Source organism: Ranitomeya imitator, chromosome 2 (assembly GCF_032444005.1).
Source record: "Ranitomeya imitator isolate aRanImi1 chromosome 2, aRanImi1.pri, whole genome shotgun sequence".
NCBI classification, from domain to species: Eukaryota; Metazoa; Chordata; class Amphibia; order Anura; family Dendrobatidae; genus Ranitomeya; species Ranitomeya imitator.
Genome location: NC_091283.1, coordinates 30,796,324 through 30,817,914, shown reverse-complemented (window position 1 = coordinate 30,817,914; position 21,591 = coordinate 30,796,324). Strand labels below are relative to the sequence as shown.

At 47.9% G+C, this 21,591-nt stretch overlaps 2 protein-coding genes across 2 annotated transcripts in view; both read right to left on the bottom strand.

Annotated features, from left to right (window-relative positions):
- Positions 1-981, bottom strand: part of LOC138666186 (zinc finger protein 850-like) — an 80,449-nt gene extending 79,468 nt beyond the window's left edge. Inside the window, exon 1 of the mRNA XM_069754426.1 lies at positions 445-981. The gene's annotated coding sequence lies outside the window, so the exon portion shown is untranslated. The remainder of the gene's footprint in view (positions 1-444) is intronic.
- A 5,725-nt stretch (positions 982-6,706) lies between these two features.
- Positions 6,707-19,734, bottom strand: LOC138661569 (oocyte zinc finger protein XlCOF8.4-like). Its single transcript, XM_069746379.1, has 7 exons — positions 19,610-19,734; positions 14,927-15,087; positions 9,050-9,229; positions 8,871-8,976; positions 8,687-8,784; positions 8,509-8,617; positions 6,707-7,724 (listed from the first exon to the last, which is right to left on the bottom strand). Exons 2-7 carry the CDS (start codon positions 15,008-15,010, stop codon positions 7,072-7,074), a joined length of 1,230 nt encoding a protein of 409 aa, XP_069602480.1. The 5' UTR covers positions 15,011-15,087; positions 19,610-19,734; the 3' UTR covers positions 6,707-7,071.
- Positions 19,735-21,591: the final 1,857 nt, after the last annotated feature.

Here is a 21,591-nt window from a genome sequence, read left to right as displayed (position 1 = left end):
CCTATAGTCACATCAGTGCCCTCCTATAAAGCAGCAGGAATCCCCCACTACCTCCTATAGTCACATCAGTGCCCTCCTATAAAGCAGCAGGAATCCCCCCACTATCCCCTATTGTCACATCAGTGCCCTCCTATAAAGCAGCAGGAATCCCCCACTACCCCCTATGGTCACATCAGTGCCCTCCTATAAAGCAGCAGGAATCCCCCCATTACCCCCTATAGTCACATCAGTGCCCTCCTATAGAGCAAAAGGAATCCCCCACTATCCCCTATAGTCACATCAGTGCCCTCCTATAAAGCAGCAGGAATCCCCCCACTACCCCCTATGGTCACATCAGTGCCCTCCTATAGTCACAGCAGAGATTTCTGCCCTTCACCAGCCCTCATATATTCTCCACATATAGAGCCGGAGCCTGCCCCGTGTGTGATACCGCAGAGGCCTCACCTGCCCGTCTGCACAGTGCTGGAGACGCGGGGAGAAATCTACTCATCACATGAGAATCACTAGAGCGCACACTGACCGGGAACATCCCAGGAGGCTGAGAGCGCAGGGGGTGAAGGACCTGTGGTGACGTCACACACACGTGACCGCACAGGGGCGGAGTCTGCAGAGACAAAGCGTGTCTGTGCCAGCGGCTGGGTCACGTGGGCAGCGCTGCAAGGTCCTTTATGTGCAGACGAAGAGACTGAGGAGAGAGGGGGAAGGGAGGAGGAGAGAAAGAGAGGGAAAAGGGAGAAGAGAGGGAAAAGGGAGGAAAGAGGAGGAGAGAGGGGAAGGAGGAGGAGAGAAAAAGAGGGAACTGAGGAGAGAAAGGGAGGAGGAGAGGGAACTGAGGAGAGAAAGGGAGGAGGAGAGGGAACTGAGGAGAGAAAGGGAGGAGGAGAGGGAACTGTGGAGAGAAAGGGAGGAGGAGAGGGAACTGAGGAGAGAAAGGGAGAAGGAGAGGAGAAAGGGAGGAGGAGAGGGAACTGTGGAGAGAAGGGGAGGGAAAAGGGAGGAAAGAGGGGAAGGAGGAGATTGAACTGAGGAGAGAGACATAACTGAGGAGAGAAAGGGAGAAGGAGAGGGAACTGAGGAGAGAAAGGGAGGAGGAGAGGGAACTGAGGAGAGAAAGGGAGAAGGAGAGAAAGAGAGGGAAAAGGGAGAAGAGAGGAGGAGAGAGGGGAAGGAGGAGATTGAACTGAGGAGAGAAAGGGAGGAGAGACAGGTGAAAGGGAGAATGGAAGAGGCTAGGGAGGAGGAGACACAGATGGAAAAAGAGAAATAGTGAAAATGGAGGAGATAGAAGAAAGGGAAAAGGGAGGGGTAGAGAGAGGAGAATCTAATTTCCTTTTATGATGGAATCACTGACTGGGTGGATCATGAAAATGCGGTAGATATAGTAGATCAAATGCTTTGCTGAAGTGAAGATAAAGTATCTTAGTCTATGACCAAGTGTGGTATTGACAAGGCTGCGGTTAGGTGGATCTGTAACTGGCTCAGTGATCATGCTGAGAGTGGTAATAAATGGTTACACATCCAATTGGGAAAGTGTTCCAAGTGGGGTACCAGAAGGATCTGTCCTGGCCTCAGTGTTATTCAACATTTTTATAACTGATCTAGATAAAGGAACTGAAGGTAAACTAATCACATTGATGATGCAAAGCTAGGAGGGATAGCTAACACTGGAGAAGACAAAGGATTCGGACGGATTTAGAAAAGCTTGAACAATGGGCAGTGACTGGTAGAATGGTATTTAACAGGGAGAAATGCAAGATTCTATATCTGGACAAAAAAATTAAAATTACATCTCCAGAATAGGAGGAATAGAACTAAGCAACAACACGTGAAAAAGGTACACTAATGGATTAAAGAAAAACTAAAAGGGTGTTCCAGCATCTGGTAAAATAGTTCATTTTAAGTCTATAAAAAAATTACAACAGTTGCATAGACAAGACGGAGCAAGACGTGTTTCGAACGCTCACTTGCATTCTTTATCACAGCTTGGCTACACAAAGGGATTTACTAAAATACTGAAAAAAAATGCCAATCAAAATAGTTGGAACAAGTCACATGACACAATTACATCAATGAATACATTCCTTAAGCAACAGGTGTATGAAAACAGTCAATAGTGATACATGGTTTCCCTCTTTAGATTAAAACCTTTAGGCTATGTGCACACGTCCGGAATTGCCGTGGAGATTTCCGGAACTCCCTGCCGTGGGAAATAGGCATACGGAATTGGCATGCGTGTTCCCGCCAAGCACAAGCGTTTTACAAGCGTAATTAGCTTGCAGAATGCTAGCGTTTTCCAAGCGATCTGTAGCATCGCTTGGAAAACTGATTAACAGGTTGGTCACACTTGTCAGACATAGTGCTTGGCAAGTGTGACCAACTTTTTACTATTGATGCTCCCTATGCATTATACTGAGATAATGACTTTTCGGTTTTCATTGGCTGTAAGCCATAATTATCAACATTAACAGAAATAAACACTGGAAATAGTCTGTAATGAGTCTATATAATATACAGTCATGGCCAAAAGTATTGACACCCCTGCAATTCTGTCAGATAATACTCATTTTCTTCCTGAAAATGATTGCAAACACAAATTATTTGGTATTATTATCTTCATTTAATTTGTCTTAAATGAAAAAACACAAAAAGAATGGTCCTAAAGCCAAATTAGATATAATTCCACACCAAACATAAAAAAGGGGCTGGACAAAAGTATTGGCACTGTTCGAAAAATCATGTGATGCTTCTCTAATTTGTGTAATTAACAGCACCTGTAACTTACCTGTGGCATCTAACAGGTGTTGGCAATAACTAAATCACACTTGCAGCCAGTTGACATGGATTAAAGGGACTCTGTCACCTGAATTTGGCGGGACAGGTTTTGGGTCATATGGGCGGAGTTTTCGGGTGTTTGATTCACCCTTTCCTTACCCGCTGGCTGCATGCTGGCTGCAATATTGGATTGAAGCTCATTCTCTGTCCTCCATAGTACACGCCTGCACAAAGCAATCTTGCCTTGTGCAGGCGTGTACTATGGAGGACAGAGAATGAACTTCAATCCAATATTGCAGCCAGCATGCAGCCAGCGGGTAAGGAAAGGGTGAATCAAACACCCGAAAACTCCGCCCATATGACCCAAAACTGGTCCCGCCAAATTCAGGTGACAGGTTCCCTTTAAAGTTGACTCAACCTCTGTCCTGTGTCCTTGTGTGTACCACACTGAGCATGGAGAAAAGAAAGAAGACCAAAGAACTGTCTGAGGACTTGAGAAACCAAATTGTGAGGAAGCATGAGCAATCTCAAGGCTACAAGTCCATCTCCAAAGACCTGAATGTTCCTGTGTCTACCGTGCGCAGTGTCATCAAGAAGTGTAAAGCCCATGGCACTGGGGCTAACCTCCCTAGATGTGGACGGAAAAGAAAAATGGACAAGAGATTTCAACGCAAGATTGTGCGGATGTTGGATAAAGAACCTCGACTAACATCCAAACAAGTTCAAGCTGCCCTGCAGTCCGAGGGTACAACAGTGTCAACCCGTATTATCCGTCGGCGTCTGAATGAAAAGGGACTGTATGGTAGGAGACCCAGGAAGACCCCACTTCTTACCCCGAGACATAAAAAAGCCAGGCTGGAGTTTGCCAAAACTTACCTGAAAAAGCCTAAAATGTTTTGGAAGAATGTTCTCTGGTCAGATGAGACAAAAGTAGAGCTTTTTGGGCAAAAGCATCAACATAGAGTTTACAGGAGAAAAAAAGAGGCATTCAAAGAAAAGAACACGGTCTCTACAGTCAAACATGGTGGAGGTTCCCTGATGTTTTGGGGTTGCTTTGCTGCCTCTGGCACTGGACTGCTTGACCGTGTGCATGGCATTATGAAGTCTGAAGACTACCAACAAATTTTGCAGCATAATGTAGGGCCCAGTATGAGAAAGCTGGGTCTTCCTCAGAGGTCATGGGTCTTCCAGCAGGACAATTACCCAATACACACTTCAAAAAGCACTAGAAAATGGTTTGAGAGAAAGCACTGGAGAAGGTGGCCAGCAATGAGTCCAGACCTGAATCCCATAGATCACCTGTGGAGAGATCTAAAAATGGCAGTTTGGAGAAGGCACCCTTCAAATATCAGGGACCTGGAGCAGTTTGCCAAAGAAAAACAGTCTAAAATTCCAGCAGAGCATTGTAAGAAACTCATTGATGGTTACCGGAAGCGGTTGGTCGCAGTTATTTTGGCTAAAGGTTGTGCAACCAAGTATTAAGCTGAGGGTGCCAATATTTTTGTATGTCCCATTTTTAGAGTTTTGTGTGAAATGATCAATGTTTTGCTTTTTGCTTCATTCTCTTTGTGTTTTTTCATTTAAGACAAATTAAATGAAGATAATAATACCAAAGAATTTGTGTTTGCAATCATTTTCAGGAAGAAACTGAGTATTATCTGACAGATTTGCAGGGGTGTCAATACTTTTGGCCATGACTGTAGGAGTTCCACTTTTTGTATTGAAGAACTGAAATAAATTAACTTTTTGATGATATTCTAATTTGCTGAGAAACCCTTGTATCCTTGTATTCCATAGGAGACAATGTGGCTGATGAACAGCACATATGAGAGTATGAGACAGAGGATAAGGCATAGACAGACAGTTATGAGATGTTAGAGATACCGAGGAGATAGTGATCACTCGCCAGCATTCTTAGGATCACTTGTTTTCCAATTTTTTGGGCTATCGAAACAGGCTGCCAATCAGCCAACAAATGAGCAAAGCACGTTTTCATTGGATGAAACGATTTTTAAACTTGCTTAAAAATCATCGCTCAACAGCACACACGTGCTGCCGAGTACAGAGCTATTCTTTGCTCAGTGAACGATATGGCAGTGCACATAATTAACCACCGCTCACGTCCCTGTTCCTAGGAACACTGGGGGCCACAGCGGTTGGAAAGTTATAACACCACAAATAGGGGATCCCATCATAACCCTTAGACGGGAGAGAAATTTTAAACTTGATAAATCCCCCTTTTGATGCCCAATTGTTTGTGGTGTTGGTCAGTGATGCCTTAATGTGTCTGTGCACACTCTGCAGTTTCGTCACATATTGTCGCGTTATTTTCTGCACAGTATCACGTATGAGAACAAGATGAATGATTTATATGGACACGTCCATAGCAGCTGCCCCATCTCTGTACAACGTGCCAGCACCGAACCTCCGAAGCAAGACCGCATCCTGGGGTATAGGAAGTGCATGATGGATTAGGTGTCACAGACTCATGGAGGATGCGCAAATCAGGGGTTTATTACAAGCTGGCCGTCCACATCGTACATTAAGGTACTCATTTTGGGGGGCTAAGAAAGGGTAAGGGTAATACCCCATTAGTGTGAGGCCACATTCATTGTAGCATGCCAAAGCTTCCCCAGTAAAGAGTAAGACGTTCTCCAACAAGGGATGGTGCAGGTGGTGACCACAGACAAGTCCCTTCTCCTCTTCCTTCCCATCGGATTCTTCTTCACTTTTACATTTTTCTCGTGTTCTTGTCACTACTGGTAACACAAGATGGTGCCTGTAACACATTCAGGTGGCACAGGTCCTCCAGGATTGTGCCCCCAATACATTTGGGAGTGTCACGGGATTACTGTGACCGAGAGGAGCCAGAAGACCATGGTGTCTGATTTCTCATACTCCTGCACTGATTAGAAACACTTCACCATCATATTAAACAGGACAGGTTTCTGCTAGTAGTGTAGGGGATAAACTGTTCAGCTTAGAGTCTCTGGAGCTTTCCTGCTTTGATGGTCTCAGCTGTTCATTGTTGGCCATTCCTCTCTCTTATATATACTCGCCTCTGGCAATAATGGATTGCCAGTGTTAGTTTCATACCTCCTGATTCTGGTACTGTAGGAGTTGGTTGTTAGAGGAAGCGTGTTTCGAGTGTTGTTCAGGAGCCTGTTGCTTAGTGATATGTCTGTGTGCATATCCGCGTCTCTCCTATTTGTTTTTTTTCTTCCTTTACTTCCCGATGTTCCATTCTGTGAGTGCATATTTGTAAGTTTGGCATTTTCATTTTTCCCTGTACGTCTTCCCTTGTTAGTCTGGTATGTATATTCATATACACAACAACAAGTCCCCACTTCCCTGGGTAAAGAAGGGGATAGATAAGGGCTGATTCATTAGCTCAACAAGGCATGGGACCCTGGAGTCTTCACCATCAAAAGTAATATGAGAAGCAGGGATAGCTAAGGCATCCATAGCTTTAGGGATAGGGAAGGAGCCCTTAGTCCTGGGATATCCTGCAACTGTGCCGTGACAGGAGGTTATTTTACTTGTAGCTTGATTTTAGCAGTATTACTACAAGACAGGTATGACTAGAACAGATGAGAAAATAGATCTGCAGGACTCCAGTCCATTTGCCAGGTTGGTAGTCTGTGACCGCTTGATGGTAGCCCTGCAAATCTCTCCTTTTCATTAGCCGGGCTGGCGCAATGTCATCATTGCAGTGTGATACACATGTGATGTGGCGCCAACCCGGGTAATTAAAGGGAGAGGCTGGCGGCAATTCGCAGGCCTCAAGTCCAGCAGTGGTCACAGATTGCTGATCTGGCCGATGGCCCGGAGTCCAACGAATCGATTCTCCCATCACTAATAATGAGTTTAATCAGTAATAATTTCCCCTCCCCCCACAGGTTCCATTTAAATTCACAGATAAATAAGTTTAGACTTTCAATGAGATTTGATTTTTTTTTTTTTTAGCAGAACATTTCCCACATTTTCCATCTATTTTACAACATTTCATTTATTAATACAAAAACAAGAAGATAGAAAAGTGTCCACAGCATTCTCAAAACGATAAGAGCGACAAAGTCAAGAAATGCCAAAGGAATCCACTAGGCACCAACAGTTCAAAAGAGGAAAAAATGGCTGCGCTCACGGAGCTTGAAGAGACCGACTTCCATCCGCGCGAAAGCAAGAGACATTTTGAACTTTATGGTCTTTCTTCAGACATAATACAAAAAGTCCTAGACTCTAAACATGAAACTTGCTCCTTTCCCCGTGAATTCTCCGGCGCATAGTTTGGGAACCGGACTACGACTTCTCTTTTGTGTGGGTCTTTTCATGTTGTACGAGATTTCTTTTGTGGATGAAACCTTTCCCGCACGTCGTACATCTATGCGGCTTCTCCACTTTTTGAGCCGCCTGATTTTGATGTGCAGCAAGATCGGATTTCTGGAAGAAACATTTCCCGCATATGGGACGTGGGAACGGTTGCTCCTCTGTGACAAGCGGTAAAAGATCTGTTTTGACGGTGAAAAGGTTCCCGCATTCTGAACACAACAACGGCTTCTCCCCTTTGTGAGTTTTCTGGTGTCTGATGAGATCCGTTTTCCGCTTGAAACATTTCCCGCACATGGCGCAGATCGGCTTCACCGGGTGAATTTTTATGTGATGAAATAAGTTCGATCTGATGTTAAAAAGTTTTTCGCATACCGGGCAGGGAAATGGCCCCTTGTTATTGGGATCGTTGATCTGGTTCTCACCTCCTGGAATCAGGTGTGGAGCCTGTGAGGGATCGGATGAAGGTTGTATGAGGGTATTGTGGACGGATAACGGATCTCCGCTGTGGATCATGGAGGAGATGTTCATGGTCATGTTTTGCAGTTTGTTAATACTTTGTGTGCCATTAGGCTCCGCTTCACAACCTGAAGAATGAGGACTGTAGCCGAGGCTCGGGGCGGCATCTGTTAGGAATAAAAGAAAGAGACATTGGTCCAACAAGTCAGGAAGGAGCGTCCGGCCGGCAGAGAAAGTGCATGGGGTGGAGGGGCCACAACTTACGTCTTAACCCTCTTCCCGCCACAGACAATTTTCATTTTTGCATTTTTTTTTTTTTTTGCTTTCTTCCTCCTTTTCTTCCAAAAGCCATAACTTTTTATTTATCTCTCTATTCCCATGGCCGTACTAGAAGTTTATTTTTTTGTGGGACATGTTGTAGTGCTGAAAAATGGGGGGGGGAAATCCATTTATTTTTACGGCGTTCATGACTCCAAACTTGTCCATTTTTTTAAATTAATTTTAGTGATGAAAAAAATATTCTGAAATTTGTAAAAAAAAAAAAAAAAATTAAAATATTTCCCTTGTTTCGCCACTTTTACAGACCCGTAATTTTGAAGGCTTGTTGTTTTTTTTTTTTGTTTAAAGTACCGCGGCATTGCGATTTACACCATTTCGGTGATCTCTTTTTGTTTTTATTTTTTGCGGAGATGCAGCGACCAAAAAAACGTGAATTCCGGATTTCAATCATTTGTTTTTTTGCGTTACGACTTTTATCGTACGAGTTAGATAATTTTGGTTTCGGTGTGTCGGAAGTTTACAAACGCTTCTCACAAACAAACTGAATATTTTTAAAAGGTGAAAAGAGTGATTCCAATTTTACAGGTTTTTTAACCTTTTTTTGGTAGTGCCGATAGAGCAGGTGTAGAAGAAGATGGCGACAATGTGGCTTTTCTCTCAGTTATTACTCACCTGCGCTGACATTAGTCGGGGTTTCCTCTTCCCTCTTCAGGTCGTCACTTCCGTAATACTCCTCGTCTCCCTCCGTATCTTCCACTTTCACAATAATCAGGCTGTCGGTCTAAAACAAAAATGCATTAAATGAAGTACAGTAGAACGGAGCGATGTCTGCTCGTGGCCATATTTCTACCTGTTGATCCTGGGAGACTTTGGGATTTTTTTCTGGACCTTCCTGAGGGTTAAGAGGACGGGGACAACTCTCTGGTGAGGGAATATTACCCGATGCTTCTGTAAGAAGAAGCGAAGTTACTAAATACAGATTGTGAGTCTACCTGAGCCACAGAACTGCTTTCTCCTGGACAATCTCCTCTTACCCGGTGGCGTGAGGGGCCGAGGAACCTCCATCATGACATCCTTGCCCTGGTCCTTGTGTCCTTTCATATCCTCCCACTCCTCCATGGCGCGATGGGCAGCGACGTCCTAACACACGATGATACAGTCATCAGCCCTAAATGTTACTGCATTATGTCCCCGCGTTCCCGCCAGCGCTCACCTCTTCAGTCAACATCTGCAGGATCTTATTGGTGATCTCTATGATCTTCTGCTCCTTGCTCTTCTCATGTATCGGCGCATGACCCATGATGGCGCTTCTGATCTTGCTCCATTGTCTTGATGCTGAGTGATCGGAGCTGGATGTCTCACACTTATCGGACTTCTTCACTATTATATAATCCTGTGTATACGGAAACGCACAGATGAACATGACTCTCATCATCTCTGGCCCTGACTCCATCCATAGAGATGAACATTCTCTCAGTTTCCAGGAGAACTTTACCATAATGAGTCTGAATTCATGCAGATATGATGATTTGCCAACATCGATGATGTTTTCTCTCTGCGGCAGGGTAGATTGAAACCTTCCTATTAGATAAAAGTTATCTGGGATTGGCCGACCATCTAATGTGTATTGGGGCCTAGCGACAGAAAAGGATCTGGCCGTGACAAGCCACAGGGGCTGTCTTATAAGTGACATGGGAACGCTCGGCCAAGTCCTTAAGGCCTCCATACACATTAGATATCTGCCATCTCACCTGTCTCCCACATACACAGGAACGCTAGATTCAGCCGATCGCGCCTGTGTTCTCTATGAGAGGTCCGCTGTCACACTCCTCTAGCGGTGGTTTACCTCTCGGAGAACAAAAGGATCGGCCGCTGAAATTCAACTGGCCCAAGCCTTCTCTTCCCCGACAGTCGGGAGGCCCCAACACAATGCTGTCTGATGATCTCACTGAGGACTTTAGTCTAATGTGTATGGGAGCCTTCAGTCTGCCTTAAATCTTCCACCAACGACTAAACTACAACATCCTCACTATTCTATTCACACTTGACTGCAGCCCCACAAAAATACAATTTTTTTTTTAGATGTGAAGTTACTAGTGATGAACAAACGTGCTGGGATAAGGTGTTATCTGAGCATGCTCGGGTGCTAACCAAGTGACTTCGGTGTGCTCGAATAATATGTTTGAGTCTCCGTGCCTGCACGTCTCACGGCGACAGCCACAACGCATACACATTGCCGGTTTCTTAGACAATCCCTGCTTGTGTACTGTGTCCAGTGACGAAAAAAGTTAGCGACACTCACAAATGTCCAAAAAAAGTTGTTTTTTTTACTTTAAAATCTTCTTTCAAACCATCTCTGTGGCAGAGGGAGCGAGGAGACCCGTTGAAGCGCAGTCCAGCACAAAATGGCCTGCGTCTGCTCTGCTGCACCTGCCGCTCTCACCATGCTCCCTCTGCCGATCTCTCTCCACTCCCTCTGCCGCTCTTGCCCAGCTTCCTCTGCTGCTCTCGCCCAGCTTCCTCTGCCGCTCTCTCTCCGCTTCCTCTGCTGCTCTCGCCCAGCTTCCTCTGCCGCTCTCACTCCGCTCCCTCTGCCGCTCTCTCCGCTCCCTCTGCCACTCTCACTCCGCTCCCTCTGCCGCTCTCACTCTGCTCCCTCTGCCACTCTCACCATGCTCCCTCTGCCGTTCTCTCCGCTCCCTCTGCCACTCTCACTCCGCTCCCTCTGCCGCTCTCACTCCGCTCCCTCTGCCACTCTCACCATGCTCCCTCTGCGCTCTCTCTCCGCTCCCTCTGCCACTCTCACCATGCTCCCTCTGCCGCTCTCACTCCACTCCCTCTGCCGCTCTCACTCCACTCCCTCTGCCGCTCTCACTCCACTCCCTCTGCCGCTCTCACTCCGCTCCCTCTGCCACTCTCACCATGCTCCCTCTGCCACTCTCACCATGCTCCCTCTGCCGCTCTCACCATGCTCCCTCTGCCGCTCTCACCATGCTCCCTCTGCCGCTCTCACCATGCTCCCTCTGCCGCTCTCACTCCACTCCCTCTGCCGCTCTCACTCCGCTCCCTCTGCCGCTCTCACCATGCTCCCTCTGCGCTCTCACTCCGCTCCCTCTGCCACTCTCACCATGCTCCCTCTGCCACTCTCACCATGCTCCCTCTGCCACTCTCACCATGCTCCCTCTGCCACTCTCACCATGCTCCCTCTGCCACTCTCACCATGCTCCCTCTGCCGCTCTCACCATGCTCCCTCTGCCGCTCTCTCTCCGCTCCCTCTGCCACTCTCACCATGCTCCCTCTGCCACTCTCACCATGCTCCCTCTGCCACTCTCACTCCGCTCCCTCTGCCACTCTCACTCCGCTTCCTCTACCACTCACTCCGCTCCCTCTGCCACTCTCACCATGCTCCCTCTGCCACTCTCACCATGCTCCCTCTGCGCTCTCTCTCCGCTCCCTCTGCCACTCTCACCATGCTCCCTCTGCCGCTCTCACCATGCTCCCTCTGCCGCTCTCACTCCACTCCCTCTGCCGCTCTCACCATGCTCCCTCTGCCGCTCTCACCATGCTCCCTCTGCCGCTCTCACTCCGCTCCCTCTGCCGCTCTCACTCCACTCCCTCTGCCGCTCTCACCATGCTCCCTCTGCGCTCTCACTCCGCTCCCTCTGCCACTCTCACCATGCTCCCTCTGCCACTCTCACCATGCTCCCTCTGCCACTCTCACCATGCTCCCTCTGCCACTCTCACCATGCTCCCTCTGCCACTCTCACCATGCTCCCTCTGCCGCTCTCACTCCACTCCCTCTGCCGCTCTCACTCCACTCCCTCTGCCGCTCTCACCATGCTCCCTCTGCGCTCTCACTCCGCTCCCTCTGCCACTCTCACCATGCTCCCTCTGCCACTCTCACCATGCTCCCTCTGCCACTCTCACCATGCTCCCTCTGCCACTCTCACCATGCTCCCTCTGCCACTCTCACCATGCTCCCTCTGCCACTCTCACCATGCTCCCTCTGCCACTCTCACCATGCTCCCTCTGCCACTCTCACCATGCTCCCTCTGCCACTCTCACCATGCTCCCTCTGCCACTCTCACTCCGCTCCCTCTGCCACTCTCACTCCGCTCCCTCTGCCACTCTCACTCCGCTCCCTCTGCCACTCTCACTCCGCTCCCTCTGCCACTCTCACTCCGCTCCCTCTGCCACTCTCACCATGCTCCCTCTGCCACTCTCACCATGCTCCCTCTGCCACTCTCACCATGCTCCCTCTGCCACTCTCACCATGCTCCCTCTGCCAATCTCACTCCGCTCCCTCTGCCAATCTCACTCCGCTCCCTCTGCCACTCTCACTCCGCTCCCTCTGCCACTCTCACCATGCTCCCTCTGCCACTCTCACCATGCTCCCTCTGCCACTCTCACCATGCTCCCTCTGCCACTCTCACCATGCTCCCTCTGCCACTCTCACTCCGCTCCCTCTGCCACTCCCACTCCGCTCCCTCTGCCACTCTCACCATGCTCCCTCTGCCACTCTCACTCCGCTCCCTCTGCCACTCTCACCATGCTCCCTCTGCCACTCTCACCATGCTCCCTCTGCCACTCTCACCATGCTCCCTCTGCCACTCTCACCATGCTCCCTCTGCCACTCTCACCATGCTCCCTCTGCCACTCTCACTCCGCTCCCTCTGCCACTCTCACTCCGCTCCCTCTGCCACTCTCACTCCGCTCCCTCTGCCACTCTCACTCCGCTCCCTCTGCCACTCTCACCATGCTCCCTCTGCCACTCTCACCATGCTCCCTCTGCCACTCTCACCATGCTCCCTCTGCCACTCTCACCATGCTCCCTCTGCCGCTCTCACCATGCTCCCTCTGCCACTCACCATGCTCCCTCTGCCACTCTCACCATGCTCCCTCTGCCACTCTCGCCATGCTCCCTCTGCTGCTCTCTCTCCGCTCCCTCTGCCACTCTCACCATGCTCCCTCTGCCGCTCTCTCTGCTCTCTCTGCCACTCTCACTCCGCTCCCTCTGCCGCTCACTCCGCTCCCTCTGCGCTCTCACTCCGCTCCCTCTGCCACTCTCACCATGCTCCCTCTGCCACTCTCACTCCGCTCCCTCTGCCACTCTCACTCCGCTCCCTCTGCCACTCTCACCATGCTCCCTCTGCCACTCTCACCATGCTCCCTCTGCCACTCTCACCATGCTCCCTCTGCCACTCTCACCATGCTCCCTCTGCCACTCTCACTCCGCTCCCTCTGCCACTCTCACTCCGCTCCCTCTGCCACTCTCACCATGCTCCCTCTGCCACTCTCACTCCGCTCCCTCTGCCACTCTCACTCCGCTCCCTCTGCCACTCTCACCATGCTCCCTCTGCCACTCTCACCATGCTCCCTCTGCCACTCTCACCATGCTCCCTCTGCCACTCTCACTCCGCTCCCTCTGCCACTCTCACTCCGCTCCCTCTGCCACTCTCACCATGCTCCCTCTGCCGCTCTCTCTCCGCTCCCTCTGCCACTCTCACCATGCTCCCTCTGCCGCTCTCACCATGCTCCCTCTGCCGCTCTCACCATGCTCCCTCTGCCGCTCTCTCTCCGCTCCCTCTGCCACTCTCACCATGCTCCCTCTGCCACTCTCACCATGCTCCCTCTGCCGCTCTCACCATGCTCCCTCTGCCACTCACCATGCTCCCTCTGCCACTCTCACCATGCTCCCTCTGCTGCTCTCTCTCCGCTCCCTCTGCCACTCTCACCATGCTCCCTCTGCCGCTCTCTCTGCTCTCTCTGCCACTCTCACTCCGCTCCCTCTGCCGCTCACTCCGCTCCCTCTGCGCTCTCACTCCGCTCCCTCTGCCACTCTCACCATGCTCCCTCTGCCGCTCTCACCATGCTCCCTCTGCCACTCTCACCATGCTCCCTCTGCCACTCTCACCATGCTCCCTCTGCCACTCTCACCATGCTCCCTCTGCCACTCTCTCTCAGCTCCCTCTGCCACTCTCACCATGCTCCCTCTGCGCTCTCACTCCGCTCCCTCTGCCACTCTCACCATGCTCCCTCTGCCACTCTCACCATGCTCCCTCTGCCACTCTCACTCCGCTCCCTCTGCCACTCTCACCATGCTCCCTCTGCCACTCTCACTCCGCTCCCTCTGCCACTCTCACTCCGCTCCCTCTGCCGCTCTCACTCCGCTCCCTCTGCCGCTCTCTCTCCGCTCCCTCTGCCGCTCTCTCTCCGCTCCCTCTGCCGCTCTCTCACCATGCTCCCTCTGCCGCTCTCTCTACTCCCTCTGCCGCTCTCTCTCCGCTCCCTCTGCCGCTCTCACTCCGCTCCCTCTGCCACAGAGATGGTTTCAAGGAAGATTTGAAATTTAAAAAACAAACAAACAATCTTTTTATAGACACTGGGTATGGACACTGGTGAGTGCCTCTAACTTTCTTCATCCAGAAAAGTGTGACGATTTATTTTCTCACTTGTCATCCGTGTACAAACTGTATTTTTACAGCAGCAGCTATTAATCTCCTACAAGATCATTTACAGTTCCCTATGTTACAGAACTGCAATGTATCCGTAAGAATTGATCGCTAGATTGTGGCTCTGTATGGCAACCGATTTTTCTCTTGCATTAATAGACTTGAATGGCCGAATCCCATCCAATTTACAGCACAACCCCTTTTAGGTTGATAATTTATGAAAATAAGTTACCAATTTGCATATGAAAATTTGTATATATTACTTGTCCCGAATAACTATAATTCAGCCTAGTAAAGGTCATAATATAGCGCCCCAAATGGTGGATGTATGAAACTGCAGCTGAGACGAAAATACTAGAGATGAGCAGGTGCTGATCTCATCCGGTGTCCAGTCCAAGGCAGTGTTCCCTTCTCAGACGGCGTCCTGGGCATTTACTAGCACCGCCACATCGTGACATCGCGGGGCCTAGTCAATGCCAGGAGAGAACACAACACAGGTCTGTCCGCCTCGGAGGGCTGCACTGGACGCAGAACCGGGGAAGAACAATGTTTCTGCTCAACTCTACTATATACATTTCTGAAAGTTTGAAAGATTTCTGATCATGCGGCCTCCATTGTTAGGACTCACGGGTCCTCACCTCTCCGGTCAGCAGGTAGATGATCTCCAGGGTCAGGTCTAGGATCTGCACAGTCTTGTTGGGACTCTTGGGACTCGTGTCCATCCTTCAGTGGTCGGTCAGTAGTCGGACAATTATGGAGTAGAGGAAAGGTGAACACAGAAATCTTACAGTGCGGGAACCTGGAGACAGGACAAGACCGGTGATTTCGTCACTTATAGGGAATTATAAGGAAAAAAGAAACACTTTTATTCAAGAATAATTTAATTTTTAAATCTGGAATCTCAAATTTGCTGCTGGAGGAAATTCCAGTCTGAACTGCGGCTTAAGACGTCTACAAGGAAATATGATGGTGGAGAGTTGTGAGTGTGCGTACAGCTAAGAAACCAACTGTGAAAACAAACAGCAAGTGATCAACCACCGGGGGTCCGACTGTTCCCTTCTAATATCACAGCTGTGATGCTCTGCATGTTCTCACACTTTCCCATCACAGCCATTAATAGCTCAGTATTTTATACTACAGTTGCTCTTCGGAGGGGTCGGAGCAGACCGGCTAGTCTTCCTTCCCCTCACAGATCAGTGATCCTTCTACACCGATGACCCTGACACTGCTCACTGGTTCTCCTTCCTCGGACGACACATGGTAGGTACTCTAAGCCCTGCCTAACGGGATATACAGCTCTGGCTAAAATTAAGAGACCACTGCAAAATGTTCAGTTTCTCAGATTTTTTCCTCTAATGTTTTAACTCAGGAAGAGTTCAGAAATCAATATTTTGTGGAATAACCATGATTTTTAATCACAGCTTTCATGCATCTTGACATGCTTTCCATCAGTCTTCCATACTGCTTCTGGTGCAAAAATGTAAGCAGTTCTACTTTGTTAGATGGCTTGTGACTATCCATCATCCTCTTGATACATCCAGAGGTTTTCAATGTGGTTCAGGTCTGGAGATTGGGCTGCCCATGACAGGGTTTTGATGTGGTGGTCTCTTAATTTTTGCCAGAGCTGTATATCAGAGGTACCCCACAAGACCCGTCATATCCCGGGAACACCCCACAAGACCCGCAGTATCCTGGGAACAGCCCACAAGACCTTCTGTAAACTGGGAACACCCCAAAAGACCCGTCGTATCCCAGGAACAAGACCTGCCATATCCCGGCAACACCCCACAAGATCTGCCGTATACAGAGAACACCCAAGAAGACCTGTCATATACTAGGAATACCCCACAAGGCCTGCCGTATACAGAGAACACCCCATAAGACCTGCCATATACCGGGAACACCCCACAAGACCTGTCGTATACCGGGAACACCCCACAAGATCAGCCGTATCCCAGGAACACCCCACAAGACCTGCCGTATACCGGGAACACCCCACAAGACCTGCCGTATACAGAGAACACCCAAGAAGACCTGTCATATACTAGGAATACCCCACAAGGCCTGCCGTATACAGAGAACACCCAAGAAGACCTGTCATATACTAGGAATACCCCACAAGGCCTGCCGTATACAGAGAACATCCCACAAGGCCTGCCGTATACAGAGAACATCCCACAAGACCTGCCGTATACAGAGAACATCCCACAAGACCTGCCATATACAGAGAACATCCCACAAGACCTGCCATATACAGAGAACATCCCACAAGACCTGCCATATACCGGGAACACCACACAAGATCAGCCGTATCCCAGGAACACCACACAAGACCTGCTATTTTGGAGATTTGAGCCAGTCGTGTGACCATGTAACCCTTATGACAGTCACCCATTGCTGCCTTATGCATTTTGATGGCAGACATCTGTTCACCTCCACGATTCTTTTACGTTCCCCAATTATCAGCATTCACGTAACTTGTCAATGGTTTTAATGTCTTGGCCGATTACATTTATACATATATATATATATATATATATATATATATATATATATACACACACACAGTGGGGGAAATAAGTATTTTATCAAATTGTATTTATAATATAAATTTATTTGCATTTTGCACTGAGAAATAAATATTTGATCTCCTAACAACTATTAACCCTCCGTCAGGGGCAACTGATCTAACAGGCGCAGCTCACTTATTAGTGTCATTTCTCTATTTTCAGTGGTTTGTCTGGGAAACACCATCCTCCCAGTACCTTCATAACTTTAAGGGTATGTGTCCACGTGCAGGAAACGCTGCGTGTCTGACGCTGCATAGAGCGGCAGCGTCAGACACGCAGCGTCCAGATGTTACAGCATAGTGGAGGGGATTTAATGAAATCCCGTCTCCACTATGCGTGGTAAGACGCACGCGGCGGCCCTGCGACTCCGGACATGCTGCGCGTCTTTTCAGATCGCAGCATGTCCGTATACCTTGCGGCGACGCAGCGTCGCTGCAAGGTATAGCACCGGGCCCTATGCGATGGGTGCGATGATGCCGGATGTGTGCTGTGAACACATCCGGCATCATCGCGTCCCAGAAAGGGGGCGGGGCTTACCGCAGAGCGGCAAAGCCGCTCCGGCGATACCGCCGGTCATCCTGAAAGTGGACACATACCCTAAAGGCTGTGGAAAACCTGAGAAGCCTCTTGTGCTGCAGGAGATCAGATATCAGTGTTTTGGCTTCTCAGGCTCATTGTCCCTGAATGCGTCACACCTTTGACAGTTAGAATTTGCTGTTTTTATTCATCCCAGTTGTTTTTTTTTAGCTTGTTTTATGAATAGCTAGTGCTAAATTTGTGGATTTGTCATAGAAGGTTTTGTTAGAAATAAGAGTGTGCTTCTCAGGCACATTGCGCCCTAACACATATTCTCTCTCTTTCTTCTGCTTTTCTTATGAAATGGCGAGGAGAATATTTGACTTGTCCAATGCCCTTCATGTTGAGCAAGTGCAAAATATCCTGCTTGATGATGAGACAGACCCCTTACAGCTAGAAGATTTAGGGGAAGAAAGTGACATTGATTCAGAAGATGATGTGGAAGAATGTCCAGATGTGTCTGATACAGATCAAGATGGAGAGAGTGAGGAGGATGCTCAAGACATAGAAACATATTACTTTTCTGGTTATTAAACATGTTTTTTTTTTACACCTGATTATGTGTATTCTCATTTATTACATTCCTATTAAGGTAACTGATCAATTTTAGAGCAATTAAATTTTAAAAAATGGAAAATATAGCCAATTTTCTAGCCTGTGCCGGACAGGCGCAATGCCCCTAAACTCGTTATGAAACATATTGCCCCTGACGGAGGGTTAAGAGTTCTGGCTCCTACAGACCAGTTAGAGGCTCCTCATCAACTCGTTACCTGCATTATAGACAGCTGTCTTACACAGTCACCTTTATAAAAGACTCCTGTCCACAGACTCAATTAATCAGTCAGACTCTAACCTCTACAACATGGGCAAGAGCAAAGAGCTTTATAAGCATGTCAGGGACAAGATCATAGACCTGCACAAAGCCGTAATGGGCTACAAAACCATAAGTAAGACACTGGGAGAGAAGGAGACAACTGTTGGTGCAATAGTAAGAAAATGGAAGAAATACAAAATGACTGTCAATCGACATCGATCTGGGGCACCATGCAAAATCTCACCTCATGGGGTATCTTTGATCATGAGGAAGGTGAGAGATCAGCCTAAAACTACACGGGGGAACTTGTTACTTATCTCAATGCAGCTGGGGCCACAGTCACCAAGAAAACCATTGGTAACACATTACATCGTAAAGTCTTAAAATCCCGCAGTTCTGCAAGGTCCCCTGCTCAAGAAGACACATGTGCAGGCCCATCTGAAGTTTACCAATGAACACCGGGATGATTCTGTGAGTGATTGGGAGAAGGTGCTGGTGTCAGATGAGACAAAAATTCTGGTCTTTGGCATTCACACAGCTCGCCGTGTTTGGAGGAAGAGAAATGCTGCCTATGACCCAAAGAACACCATCCCCACTGTCAAGCATGGAGGTGGAAACATTATGTTTTGGGGGTGTTTCTCTGTTAAGGGCACAGGACTACTTCACCGTATCAATGGGAGAATGGATGAAGCCATGTACCATAAAATCCTGGGTGACAACTTCCTTCCCTCTGCCAGGACATTAAAAATGGATCGTGGCTGGGTCTTCCAGCAAGACAGTGACCCAAAACATACAGCCAAGGCAACAAAGGAGTGGCTCAAAAAGAAGCACATTAAGGTCATGGAGTGGCCTAGCCAGTCTCCAGACCTTAGTCCCATAGAAAACTTATGGAGGAAGCTGAAGCTCCGAGTTGCCAAGCGACAGCTTCAAAATCTTAATGATTTAGAGATGATCTGCAAAGAGGAATGGAGCAAAATTCCTCCTGACATGTGCGCAAACCTCATCATCAACTACAAAATACATCTGACTGCTGTGCTTGCCAACAAGGGTTTTACCACCAAGTATTACGGTAAGTCTTGTTTGCCAGAGGGATCAAATACTTATTTCTCACTGCAAAATGCAAATAAATTTATATAATTTATACAATGTGATTTTCTGGATTTTATTTTTGATATTCTATCTCTCAATGTTAAAATTAACCTATCCTTAAAATTATAGACTGTTCGTGTCTTTGTCAGTGGGCAAACTTACAAAATCAGCAAGGGATCAAATACTTATTTCCCCCATTGTAATTACATATATATACACACCGTGTACAGTGTACACATACACTCTCACATCCACCACGGAGGAGTCATTACCTGGACGTGTACAGAATCCGGGCGGATGCTGACAATGGGGGGCGATGCTGGACCCCTGGAAACATTCACCGACTCCCCAGGAGGCTCCAGCTCACCGTGGTGGATGAAGGACCTTTGATGATGTCACGATCATGTGACCAGGCACGTATTGACATCGCAGCCTTCGCTCCTCCCAGGCCTCACTGGTCACATGATCGTGATGTCGTCATAGGTCCTGCACCACTGATACATACAGAGTGATCTGTTGTCACGGTGACAGAACGTGCGTCGCTCTGCTCTTTCTTGTGACGTTTTGTCGGGTTTTTACGTCGTTTTGCTTTTTTTTTATTTTTACATACAGATAAACGTTTTGCTGCATCGTTGTTGTCTCTTGTGCGTGTTGATAAAGTTTGGAACTCCCCCCAAAAAACATGACACAATTTCCCTGATGTTTTTGCACCAAAAATGCAGAGAAACCTGATACCTGCGTTCTCTTTTTGCACTTATCGCTTTCTATGGGTGAAAAACGCTGAAAGAAGCGACAGGCTGCAAAGGTTTCCAAATCAGGGGAAAAAACAAACAATGTGTGTAGGAGATTTCTGAAATCTCAGTGTTTGCTGGTCCTGTGAAACGCAGCTGAAAATTTACATAAAAGCAGATAAAAAAAAAAACAGCAAAAAGGCAACGTGTGAACACAGACGAAACAGGATGATTTCATTTTTCATATTTAACCCTTTTCAGGATCTCAGTCTACCCCCATACCCGTGCCCTCCGCTCCGCTAATGACCTCAGGTTAGCATCCTCAATAATCAGAACCTCCCACTCCCGTCTCCAAGACTTTACACGTGCTGCGCCGACTCTTTGGAATGCACTACCCAGGTTAATACGATTAATCCCCAATCCCCACAGTTTTAAGCGTGCCCTAAAAACTCACTTGTTCAGACTGGCCTACCGCCTCAATGTATTAACCTAACGATCCCAGTGTGGCCCATTAAAAAAAAAAAAAAACAGGTTCCTCGCATCATGTTCTCATTCACTTTATGCAGTATTAGCCCTCTGTGTCTGTACTGCTACATACTTAGGCTGTTAACTGGTTCATGCAGCTTTACATGAACACCCGAGCCTTACACTATGGCCGGTCCGAATAACTAAAGCAATTGTTACCATCCACCTCTCGTGTCTCCCCTTTTCCCCATAGTTTGTAAGCTTGCGAGCAGGGCCCTCACTCCTCCTGGTATCTGTTTTGAACTGTATTTCTGTTATGCTGTAATGTCTATTGTCTGTACAAGTCCCCTCTATAATTTGTAAAGCGCTGCGGAATATGTTGGCGCTATATAAATAAAATTATTATTATATATTATTATTATTATCTCTGCTTGCTGTCAGTCAGGAGGAACCTTCACACTTTACCCCAGAATGTTTCCATCTCTCCGGGTCAGGACATTGATTAGACTGCAACCGTATGGAGCTCGTGATTTACTAAGAAAGGCTGTGAAGTCGAGTTTCTCTCCACGGTGGCGCAGTGGATAGCACAGCAGCCTTGCAGCGCTGGAGTCCTGGGTTCAAACCCCGCCAAGGACGACATCTGCAAGGAGTTTGTATGTTCTCCCCGTGTTTGCGTGGGTTTCCTCCGGGTTCTCCGGTTTCCTCCCACATTCCAAAGACATACTGATGGGGAATTAGATTGTGAGCCCCAACGGGGACAGCGATGATAATGTGTGCAAACTAATATGTTAGCGCTATATAAAAATAAAGATTATTATTATATTTAACACCTCAGCTTGCTGTCAATTTATTGGATCTATAATAATATGATGAGGAACTGGAAGATGCATGAACCATAGTCCAGGAATGAATAATCCATAGACCAAGTTCAAAATATACAATAGGTTTTTTAATGCTTTTTTTTTAATAGTTTTTTTTTTCAATGCTGAATTGAGAGAGGGTTTTCCAATGGGAATCTTCCCAGTGCAGGACATAATGTAATTAGGCTCTTCCACATG